This window comes from Physeter macrocephalus, chromosome 11, assembly GCF_002837175.3.
Source record: "Physeter macrocephalus isolate SW-GA chromosome 11, ASM283717v5, whole genome shotgun sequence".
Lineage (NCBI taxonomy): Eukaryota > Metazoa > Chordata > Mammalia > Artiodactyla > Physeteridae > Physeter > Physeter macrocephalus.
This window is the reverse complement of record NC_041224.1, coordinates 49,846,685-49,859,397: the sequence shown is the minus strand read 5'-3', so window position 1 is coordinate 49,859,397 and position 12,713 is coordinate 49,846,685. Positions and strand designations below refer to the sequence as shown.

General features: G+C 34.4%; 1 protein-coding gene across 12 annotated transcripts in view; it reads left to right on the top strand.

Moving 5' to 3' along the window:
• ZNF280D (zinc finger protein 280D) overlaps nucleotides 1–12,713 on the top strand; it is a 156,963-nt gene that overhangs the window by 87,531 nt on the left and 56,719 nt on the right. Inside the window, exon 18 of one of the 12 annotated variants that reach the window (XM_055087980.1) lies at nucleotides 11,695–12,595. The exons of the other annotated variants lie outside the window; for them this stretch is intronic. Coding sequence (XP_054943955.1) covers nucleotides 11,695–11,734 — 40 coding nt within the window. The 3' untranslated portion in view covers nucleotides 11,735–12,595. Of the gene's footprint in view, nucleotides 1–11,694; nucleotides 12,596–12,713 lie in introns of those variants that run through there. 12 annotated transcript variants of the gene reach the window in all.

Genomic DNA, 12,713 nt, shown 5'->3' with positions numbered 1-12,713 from the left:
ACTGGACAAAGGGAATATGGAATCTCTCTGTGTTATTTCTTTTTTTTTTTTTTTTTTTTTTTTTTTCGGTACGCGGGGCTCTCACTGTCGTGGCCTCTCCCCGTTGCGGAGCACAGGCTCCGGACGTGCAGGCTCAGCGGCCATGGCTCACGGGCCCAGCCGCTCCGCGGCATGTGGGATCTTCCCGGACCGGGGCACGAACCCGCGTCCCCTGCATCGGCAGGCGGACTCTCAACCACTGCGCCACCAGGGAAGCCCTCTGTGTTATTTCTTATAACTGCATGTGAATATACAATTATACCAAAATTTAAAATTCAGTGAAAAAAACTCATGGGACTATATGAGATCACCAAGGGATGCAGTAGAGAGAGAGAAAGGGCAGGGTCCATAGGCTGAGCTCTGGGGAATCTGACAATAAAAGGTCAGGGAGATGAGAAGGAATTGGCAAAGGAAACTGAGAAGGAGTGGCCGATGATATAGAAAGAAAACCAGAAGAGTGGCAGTGTTCTTGGAGCCTCAGTTACCCTATTTGTAAAATGTGAGTGCTGACTTGTTCTAGACTTCTGAGATTCTATTATTCAATATTGGTTATACTTACATTGTCATAATTTGTTCTTATGACAAGATAAATTTAGAATGCCACATATCCTATTCCCAGTAGCAGAAACAGGGAGTCTTTGACCTTGAGAAAATTAAATGTTCACATTATTTCTCAGCACATTTAACTCTTTCATAGGCTCTTGTAAAAGTAGTTCTCTTATACTTCTATTAAAGAAGGTAACTAGGTCATTTTTTCCCAGGTTCTGTACTGTACAACTAATGTCCATAATTTATAAGTTGGGGGGAAAAGTTTCCATGGTCAAATAAATTTAGGCAATGCAAGTTAAAGTTAAGTTGATTCTTTGATATGGGCTTTTTCATGCTGTATGTGACTTGTGAATGTCTATGAGAATATTTATTTGACCTTAGAATTTTTTTCTTTGAATACTTATTCACTTCTTAATCTCCATGGAATAGTGTGTAGAATACTGATCTGGAGTAATCCTTCAAATTTTATGAACTGGAAAATAAAAAGTAGTTGTGTATTGTTGCCTAAGATAGATTCCTAGACATTTCATTTATGTTTATGAATCATTTGTAAGATAGTGTTTGTAACTAGAGGCTAGCAATGTACATTTTCATATTTTTAGAAATTATATCAGAAAAGTGATATCCTCATTATTATGTTTATAAAATCTAATAAATGCATAACAGGGACAGACCAGTTATTAGTTTATTCTGCCTCTGATTATAGCAGCAAGGGATATTTTTGTTGGAGAGTATGGTTACTTTACATGATTTCACACTAAGAAGCTTAAGAATCTCTCATTATCTGTTTCTAGCTTCTCTGTAACTCCTTATGCTTAGCTTATCAATCTACCCTCTTACCTACTTTTCTTGAGACTATTTTCAGCCTTTTATTATCTGTTAAGGAATTTCTTATATAGTAAAGTTTTACTTCCTAGTTAAACAGCTTCAGGAGAACTTCTTTGTTACTAAGATTAGGTGATTTGATAGCCAGCTTCATTTTAAACCCTCTCAGACCCTTAAAGGTACAGTGTGGTGTAGTGGTTAAAGAGCGTAGGCTCTGCAGTTGATTGCCTAGTTTGGAGTTCCTACCCTGCTGTTTACTAGAACATGTGTGACTTTGGGTAGGTTACAGACTTCTGCCTCATTCCTCATTTGTAAAATGCATGTAAACAACAGTACCTGTTCATAAAGTGTAGAGGGAATTAAATGAGTTAGTATATGTATATAGTACTTAGAAAGTGATTGTCACATAGGAAGCACTATGTAACTGTAAAGTTATCATTGTTACTCTTATTACTTTTCATAATTTTACTTCTGCCTGCATTTTATTCAGATAGAATTATCCTAGTCTTCAGCCTGCTTTTCATTCTAACCATCTCATACCATTTTCACAAATCATTTATGTTAACTTTTTTTTCCTAACCCAGTAAATCTTTCTTAAGAGCTAATTGTTTGAAGCACGTATTAGTCATAAAATTAGATTTTTGGTGTCTGAAGCTCAATAAACTTGTAGTTTTAGGGAATAGTTATGAATCCTAGGTTCATTTTAGTGATCTCTGTCTTTAAAAATAGTATAAATCGTTTTTTCCCCTAAATTATACTGCCTTATACTGACCACACTGTGGTTCATCTCATCTTTCAGCCCACATCTCTGATTTTGAGATCCTTCTACGACCTCACTCTAGTCACTGGTATTTGCCCACCTGGAAGACCATACCTTCCTCTACAAACATGGAGAAGCTACTGTGAATATCTTTTTCTATATCATTTACTGAAATGTAGGAATCTACTGTTTTTAATCCTCCACACTGAAAAGTACCTTTATCCTTACTTTTGTGAAGTGTAGTGTTGGGAAAGGAGTACAGCTTTAAAATAAGGCAGTCCTAGGTTTGAATCCTGGTTGTATATCTAACCAGCTCTGTAGCCTTGTGAAAATTACTTCACCTTATCTTCCTCATTAGTGAAAGGTATGTAATAATTTTTTTGCAGGGTGGCTATAAGAAATAGAGATAATCTGTGGACGTTAAATTATTTAAATAATTCAAATTATTTAAATAATTCAAATTATTTGGCACGGGCCTGACAGAAAATAATCATTCAATAAATGCATGTTGTTGGTGCCATTGTTGCTCTAGCTGCTGCTCCTGCTAATATTACTACTAATTACTGCTGTTCCTGCTGCTGCTCCAGCTGTTATTGCTGTTAGTACTGTTATTACTGCTGCTACTTACAGGAGACCCTGGGAACTACATATCAGTGGAATCTTCTCATCATTGAGAGTTTTAGTGGCAATCCACTAACTGTACTAACTGTACTGCGGTTATTTGTAATTTTGGCTCATAGTTCTTGGAGTATATTCCTCCAAACTGCTGGATGGATGGCATTTTATTACCGTGTTCAATTGCACCTCATATAATTCTCAAATGTTAGAATTTGATTGTAGTTCTGACTTTTCCTATCTAAAGACTGTGAAACAACAAACAAACACCCTTGTTGAAAACTGGTACATAATCCTCTCTGCTTAGGAGGAAAACTTTTATTTTTATAGCTTACAGAATTTCTCTTTTAAAGAAAACCTTTTATTAATTATTGCCAGGCATTCATTTCCAGTCATCTTGGCTACTTATCTAATACTACTAAACTTATGAAAAATGTGTAATTGTGCTAGTGAAGTGGCTCTTTCTTTTGTAGACCTTTGAAATGATTTTTTTTAAATCTGCTTTTCTCAGATATTAGATTGTAACTCAGTCATGGAATTGCTCTTTTCTATCTGTTTCTCCCTTTTTTCCCCCTTTCTCCATTTTCTTCTCTATATCTACCTGGATAGATTAATTATTACATAGAATGGAAGTAAAGTTTTAAATTTTGCAAGGTTTGTTTTCTTGACAAAAAGTTGAGAATAGGTGTTTCCCTCTAGCAATCTTTAGAGCATAAGAATCCATAGTAAATCCATAATAACTCAAGCTTGGAAAACCTGGCTACTTATTGAAAGATGTCTATTTATTGACTGAATCAAATGTCCTAAAAGCCACAGTTTGAAGTGATTTTAAAAGTTGATTTAGTTCTCTCAATGACTTCCAATTTTATTCTAAGCAAAGTATAATGTAAGGGCACTGACTGGAGTCAAAATATCAGAGTTCAAAACCCAGCTCTCTCACTTTATGTTCAAGTTACTTCAGTTTATTCATCTGTAAACAATCTTTACGTGATTGTTTTGAAGAATTAAAAGACATGTAAAATGTGTTTTATAGATAAAAATGTCTTTTATATTTTATTAAATTCCCCTAATTTAAAGAGTACTAGGAAAAAAATGAAAATGTAAAACTGACTCTCCTTGAAGCTGTGAATTCCTCTCTTGTATTTCTGGCTACTGAACTTTATACATAGCACCAGTGCTAACTACATGGCTCTTTCATAGTATAATATAGATAACCCTTCCACATATTCATTGACAACAAACATTGATTCCCTGCCTTCTGTATGCAATTCAAATTATTTAAATAATTCAAATTATTTAAATAATTCAAATTATTTAAATAATTCAAATTATTTAAATAATTCAAATTATTTAAATAATTCAAATTATTTAAATAATTCAAATTATTTAAATAATTCAAATTATTTGGCACGGGCCTGACAGAAAATAATCATTCAATAAATGCATGTTGTTGGTGCCATTGTTGCTCTAGCTGCTGCTCCTGCTAATATTACTACTAATTACTGCTGTTCCTGCTGCTGCTCCAGCTGTTATTGCTGTTAGTACTGTTATTACTGCTGCTACTTACAGGAGACCCTGGGAACTACATATCAGTGGAATCTTCTCATCATTGAGAGTTTTAGTGGCAATCCACTAACTGTACTAACTGTACTGCGGTTATTTGTAATTTTGGCTCATAGTTCTTGGAGTATATTCCTCCAAACTGCTGGATGGATGGCATTTTATTACCGTGTTCAATTGCACCTCATATAATTCTCAAATGTTAGAATTTGATTGTAGTTCTGACTTTTCCTATCTAAAGACTGTGAAACAACAAACAAACACCCTTGTTGAAAACTGGTACATAATCCTCTCTGCTTAGGAGGAAAACTTTTATTTTTATAGCTTACAGAATTTCTCTTTTAAAGAAAACCTTTTATTAATTATTGCCAGGCATTCATTTCCAGTCATCTTGGCTACTTATCTAATACTACTAAACTTATGAAAAATGTGTAATTGTGCTAGTGAAGTGGCTCTTTCTTTTGTAGACCTTTGAAATGATTTTTTTTAAATCTGCTTTTCTCAGATATTAGATTGTAACTCAGTCATGGAATTGCTCTTTTCTATCTGTTTCTCCCTTTTTTCCCCCTTTCTCCATTTTCTTCTCTATATCTACCTGGATAGATTAATTATTACATAGAATGGAAGTAAAGTTTTAAATTTTGCAAGGTTTGTTTTCTTGACAAAAAGTTGAGAATAGGTGTTTCCCTCTAGCAATCTTTAGAGCATAAGAATCCATAGTAAATCCATAATAACTCAAGCTTGGAAAACCTGGCTACTTATTGAAAGATGTCTATTTATTGACTGAATCAAATGTCCTAAAAGCCACAGTTTGAAGTGATTTTAAAAGTTGATTTAGTTCTCTCAATGACTTCCAATTTTATTCTAAGCAAAGTATAATGTAAGGGCACTGACTGGAGTCAAAATATCAGAGTTCAAAACCCAGCTCTCTCACTTTATGTTCAAGTTACTTCAGTTTATTCATCTGTAAACAATCTTTACGTGATTGTTTTGAAGAATTAAAAGACATGTAAAATGTGTTTTATAGATAAAAATGTCTTTTATATTTTATTAAATTCCCCTAATTTAAAGAGTACTAGGAAAAAAATGAAAATGTAAAACTGACTCTCCTTGAAGCTGTGAATTCCTCTCTTGTATTTCTGGCTACTGAACTTTATACATAGCACCAGTGCTAACTACATGGCTCTTTCATAGTATAATATAGATAACCCTTCCACATATTCATTGACAACAAACATTGATTCCCTGCCTTCTGTATGCAAGACTCTTTGTCAAGTGCTGGAAATGGAAACATGAATGAGACATAGTTCATGCCACAATGGTAATTACAGAATAGGCAGACGGAAATGGAGACACTGAATCTACATCTTCACAGGGCCACACAGTAAACTGATTTCATAATTAGTTAAACCCCTAATACCATGTATATATTAGATTATGTGATTTTTGTGAAATGCTACACCAGAAGAGAATCTGGACTTGGTCCAAAGAGAAATACCACTTTATTATACCACTCTAAACTAAACCAATAAGTCATTAATTAGCTTTCATAAATGCAAGCAGAAAGTAAGCTCTTTTTTGTTGTTGTTGTTGTTGTTGTGGTACGCGGGCCTCTCACTGTTGTGGCCTCTCCCGTTGCGGAGCACAGGCTCCGGACGCGCAGGCTCAGCGGCCATGGCTCACGGGCCCAGCCGCTCCGCGGCATGTGGAATCTTCCCGGACCGGGGCACGAACCCGTGTGCCCTGCATCGGCAGGCGGCTTCTCAACCATTGCGCCACCAGGGAAGCCCAAAAGTGAGCTCTTTTAAGAGCAGAATGGCAACCTTTTAAAAATGTTTTATATTTGAAAATAATATTTCTGTTAAAAATGTTTACTTCTACTATTTCCATTGAAGAATATGTAAAGAATCACTCCATTATTTTCCTGTGAAGTTCTGAACTTATTTGGAGGAATTATTGACTCTGGTCATAATCCAAGTTATTAGAGTCTTAAATGTTCAAAATGGTCAGAGTGTCTTTATTTCATATATTTGGTTTAGCAGTAAAAAAAAAAAAAAACAAACTGATCTCATCTATGAGATACACAGAATTTATTTTGGTTTTGTTTCTTTCTCTAACCTTTTGAAATGTAACTGGGATTGGAGGTAATGGGGGATCATGTCCTTAGATTCTCTTATCCTACCACGGACATTACTGTCTCATTACTGTCTCAAACCAAATCTTTAGTAACTGTAAAATAGTTTTTCCTTTTCAAAGTGGATGCAGTATATTTGCCCCTGGTATGTAATTTCAAGTTAGCAAGTAGGAACTGTGCATCAAAATACAGTGGTTTCTGGCATTTTGGACTTCTGCCTTTGATAGCTGGTAAGCAGGAAGTAATGGGAAACCCATTGAAAGGGAAAGATAAATGAAACTTTGATATAGTCCTTCATTTAGGGCAAATGCTTCCAACTTCTACCAGCGTTTCTGAGGTTACTACCATTTTTTCAGTCTCCCGATTCTGAGGGCAGTTTGTGAATACATTATAAATTAAGTATTCAGGGCTTAATTCAATACTGCCAACAAAATAAAAAAACAAAATACCAAAATTATAGCCCGAGTCTGGCATTAGAATCTTCTGCCTCTACTGATGGTCTTATTTTTTGCTTCATATTTTTACACATAAATATTTTGTTTCTCTTGATTCTTTGTCTTTGTCTTTACCTAGTTCTTTCCTCTGTCCCTTTAGAATGATTTTTTACTCTTATCTTCCTTGATGACCAAATTATACCCACATCTTCAGAAGTGGGTAGATTATTTCATACTAGGGTAAATTGCTCAGTAATCAAAACTAATAGCTAATGTATTTTGTTTGAGGATGGGGGAGGTATGGCAGAAAAATCTCAAAACATTAAAGATATTTAGGGAAAAAGCTTTAAGAGCCTGTGTGGCACACTTAAGTAAATTCTAGACAGTAAGATTAGATTCCTGATTCTACCCATGGCAGTAATAAGAGCTAACAATTATTGAGTACATAAACTAAACGTTTTACATTTATCCACTCATTTAATTCTCACAAACTAATGCGATATGCACTGTTCTTGTCCCAGTTTTATGGATGAGACAACTGAGGTACAGCTAAGTCATTTGCCCAAGGTCACATAGCTGTTAAGAGCCTCAATTTAAATTATGGTAGTCTGTTTTCAGAGGCTAAACTAAGAAGTACTATAGTCTATTGCTTCCCTGGTTGTGCTTGTGGTTCCAAATGTACTTTCCTACTTTTACTATATAAAGTATGAGTAGCTGGATGGGCCTGAGCTTCAATGTGAAGACCCTTTGTTTCCCCAGGAGAGCAGGCAACAACTGATATAGTGGTAGCATTGGGATCAGAATCTAGCCTCCCAATCTTAAGAGTAGTATTTCTATTATATATGAGCAGTAGAACATTTCAGTAAAAATGACATAAATCAGTCTATTAGTAAGATTAATTTGGCAATGATAGCTCAGCATGTTTTAGAGTGGAAAACATCAAGAGGCAGAGAGATCAGTTAAGTTTTTCACTTTTCCTGGCACGAATTTAAGGGAGCCTGATTTATAACGGGATTTGACTGTGAAGAAATGCAGTGGAAATTTGAAGTAGAACCGGTTCTGTTGCTTAATGGATTTATTACTTTAGCAATTTTAGGCTGTAGATTTTTCTCATTTACAAGATAGGGGCAATTGGAGAATATACTCTCTTAGGACTCAAGTCTAATTCTAATATACTATGATATTTTTGAATTGATTGATTGAAAAATAAATAGTAAAATGTAGGGGTCATTTTCTAGTTGATGATTTGCGGGTTATCGGTTTAGAAGTGATTGTTGGAATTGTGCCAAAGGATGAGCTATATAAGACTAAGTAGGTCTGAGCAGTAAATATTTTTATATGAATGGCAGACATGTAGAGGGTCATGTTTGCTCTCCTCATTTACCTTTATCCAATTGGTACCTATATTCTGTTGGTTTTACTTTATCACCCTCCTAAAACCTTCCTCTCTTTGATACTCCTACTGCTTTACCTGGGACAGTCATTAACTGTCTCTTTTAAATAACAAACTTTTATTATTAATATGTTAAATCAATATTTCATGATAGAAAAATTATGTGAATACAATGACATAGAAATTTCTGGGACTTAGCAGTAAGAAAAATAGTGATCAAAAGTTTTTCCTGCTATTTTTGAGCAGAAACTTCCTGTACTGCCTAGGGATCACAGCTGCATAAGCAAGCATTAGAACTGCAAGTAACTTTGAACTCTTTGTAGTTGAGATGCCATATGAGTTCCCAGTTTCTGTGGCCTTTTCATTGACACTTTATGTGTCTAACCATTTTTTTTCTGAGTCGAAAACTAGGACCCATAATTCTGATAAAAGAAAAAAAAACACTTTGTTGTTCTTTTATCAGTCATTAACTGTCTCTTATCTGGACTCCTTGTCTGGAGCTTATCCTCTTCTGATACTGCCCTTTATCATACTTTCTTATTAACCTTAGAATAAAGTTCTTAGCACAAACGCTTTAGCGTGACAATCAAGATCTTTCCTAAAGTAGCCCTTGCTGTCTCTTCAGTTGCATCTTCGACTACTCTCCCTTGTTCCCTACCTGCTAGTCATATGAGACCACTCAGTATCATATCATTGCTGTGTTTTATATTTCTTTGCTTTTCCTCCACCTTGTCTCTCCTTTCCCTGCTTTGCTAACTCCTGCTCTTGCTGCAAAACCGTGTTCACTGTAGTATCTTCACTGCCTCCTTGCACCTTTCCCCCTCATAGTGGCTCAGTCCTTTGTATAGTCACAATATACATGTCTCTTTTTTAGCACTTCACAATTCTGTAAACATTTGCTTCAATACATTTCCTTGACAGTAAACTCCTTCACAGGAGGGACTGTGTCTTTGGACTGGAACTTTTAGCACAGTGCCTAATGTACGTGCAACCTGGTAAATGTTTAGATCAATCATCCTTTCCACACATCTGTTAACACCTCTCAGAACAAACGGTCAGAAATGGTGCACTAGATGTTTTACTCTTATTAGTATAATGATTACTATCCTAAATTTAATCTGGAATGGGTAACTGGAAGGTCTTGAGAACTGGTTGACTTTACTACTGGCTTGTTGTAAACCTTTTTTCAGCTTCTTAGTTTTCTTATAAGTATTCGCAAAGATTACATTTTGAAAACCGGCATTGAAATTTTTGGCTTTTAAATGTTATTAGAAGGAAAGAATGTGGTCTGATTGAAATGAATATGAGCATTTTCCCTCTACCCCATTTATTTATAGTATGAATGAAACCTCAAAAGAATGCAATGATGTAATTTAACCAAAATGCTCATTTTACATGTAGCTTTGGATTGGTCATGTGATCTGCAGAAAAATGCAAGTAGGGACATTTATTTTATTTTGAACTTTAGAGGGAAAGCAAGTTTACATACAGAAGAAAATTTAATTATTTGCAATCTTGATCTCTAATGGTTATTGTTGAAATCCATAACCGTCAATCCTTCTGTTTAAATTGAAATCTTAAATAGTGTTTGTTTTAAATGCTATACAAAATTTTTCTATTAAAAAATATTGCAAGAATTCACAGGTGAAAAGTCTAATTATCTAATGGCAGGTCATTAGCTCAGAACTTTGAGCTTAGCAAATTTCACTGTCTTCTACCAAGCAATTGAGTATCTCAAATGATGACTATTTCAGCAGGCATCTTTAATGAATAAGATTAAAGGTAAGAACATTTTTTTTCTTTTCAAAAGTGTTAATGATATATTAGTAGTTGTATTAAAATTTGTTAATGTCAAAGTATGCTTTTGTAGTTGCAAAAACATAGTGTACATTTTAATGATGAATTTATAGCAATGAAATTTTATGTAGTGTGCTTTTCTAATTTTTTTTACATTTCTTTTTCTAAATATTTTCACTGGTTATTACAATTCTGTCCTTTAAACAGAATACCAGTATGGTTAAAGCCACACAACAAAATAGGGCACATAAGCTTCTTATTGGTAGTTATTTCAATAATTCATTTTGTTCTCATCTACCAGTTTCTTAGTCAGTAAAATGAAGGGTAATAAAAACCTGTCACCACCCTCCCTTGCAGAGATACTAAGAAAATTCAGTTTCCCCAATTGAAATGCCAGCAATAATAGTAACACATGCTTAATAGCTTTCATTTTAATTGCTGCATAAAATCAGTTTATTAGAATAGCTATATGTGAAAATGATTAGCATGGTACTGTTTCTTTTGTAAGAACTTAAGGTCTATCTTTGATAACATTTTCAACAGTAAGCAGAAAAGGAAAATTCTTTTATAAAATATTTTTAAACCAGTTTGTAACCAATATGTTTTACAGTTTTTCAGACTGAGTTTAAAATTATTAAATGCTTAGAAATAAAAATCAATTAATATCTACTTTTTTTTCTTCCAACGAGAAACAGAAATTTTTCATGTTTTCTTACAACTTTATACACGTTATTCTTAAAACAATTATTTTCCCATATAAATTATTAAAGCAGTGAAGTTGTACTGTACACTTGATATTATTTCATCTTTATGAATATTGTTGTTCACAATTAAATACCTGAGAGAAATACAAAATCTTTAACCCAAAAAATGATAATTTGTGCATTTTGTCAATTTTTTGTGCAAGTTTTATTTAGATTTATTTAGCAAAATTAGTTAAAAGTTATTGTAAACACTACTAATATAGTACTTCTACAAAAAAGGACATGTTCTATTTTAAATTGTTTACAATTTCATGTAATAACAAATGTACATAAGTAATTTTACAGTTATTATTAATATCTAGGAAGATAACATTTACAGACCTAATTTTTTTAAATATGCCCTCAGAGAATGGATAAAGAGGGGTGTTTGCCAACTCAGTATTTCATTGAGTAACCATGAGATTAGCTTTTAGGATGGTTGACATTTCTATCCTACTAGATGTCTTCATTTTTGTCGATGAAATTTAAGTTAGTATAGTTGTTGCTTATGTTAAATATATTAATCCTTAAGTATAGATATTAAGCCTTCATTAAGTTATGAATCACTTAACTATTAATGGCATTTCTGATTAGGTAGTCATTCTACTTATGCAGATTAAAATTGTTTAATGTATAATATCACCAAATAATATTTTAGTCGTCAGCAGTTTAAAAGAGAGATCCTTTGGCACAGGTAGTTTTTATGTTAAATTGACATATTGGGTTGGCCAAAAAGTGCCTTCGGTTTTAAAGCAAAAATAAAAGACACATTTTTTATTTTCACCAAGAACTTCATTGAACAACGTACTCACCCTTTTGTTCCACTACCTTCTGCCATTTTTCAGGCAACTTCATAATTCCATCTTCCCAAAACTTTCTTTTTGAGCAAAGAACCGTTCCAGGTGCCTTTTACAGTCTTCCAGGGAATGGAAATTTATTCGATTAAGAGAATTTTGTTAAAGACCTAAATAAATGGAAATCCGAAGGTGCAATGTCTGGTAAATACGGTGGATGAATCAGAACTTCCCAGCCAAGCTGTAACAGTTTTTGCCTGGTCATCAAAGAAACATGCGGTCTTGAGTTACTCTGATGGAAGATTATGCGTTTTCTTTTGACGAATTTTGACGCTTTTCGTCAAGTGTTGCTTTCAGTTGGTCTGATTGGGAGCAGTACTTGTTGGAATTAATCGTTCGTTTTTCCGCAAGGAGCTCATGACAGAGGACTCCCTTCCAATCCCACCATATCAACGTCACCTTCCTTGGATGAAGACCGGCCTTTAGTGTGGTTGGTGGTGGTTTATTTCGCTTTCCCCACGATCTCTTCTGTTCCACGTTATTGTACAGTATCCACTTTTCATTGCCCATCACAATTGGTTTTAAAAACGGAACGTTTTCCTTACATTTAAGTAGCGAACCGCACGCGGGAATACGGTCAAGAAGGTTTTTTTCGCTTATGTAGAGCGCAAACATCAAAGTGATGAACATGACCAAGCTGGTACAAATGATTTTCAGCGCTTGATTTGGTATTTTGAGTATGTCGGCTATTTCCTACGTGGTAAAACGTTGATTGTTCTCAATTAATGTCTTGATTTGATCGCTATCAACTTCAACTGGTCTACCCCACCGTGGAGCATCATCCAGCGAGAAGTCTCCAGCATAAAACTTGGCAAACCACTTTGACATGTTTAGTCAGTCACAGCACCTTCTCCATACACTGCACAAATCTCTTTTTTGCGTTTCAGTTGTGTTTTTACCTTTCTTGAAATAATAAAGCATAATAGGCTGAAAATGTTGCTTTTTTTCTTCCATCTTCAGTATTAAAATGGCTACACAAAAATTCACCAATTTTGATGTCCTTTTTTAAA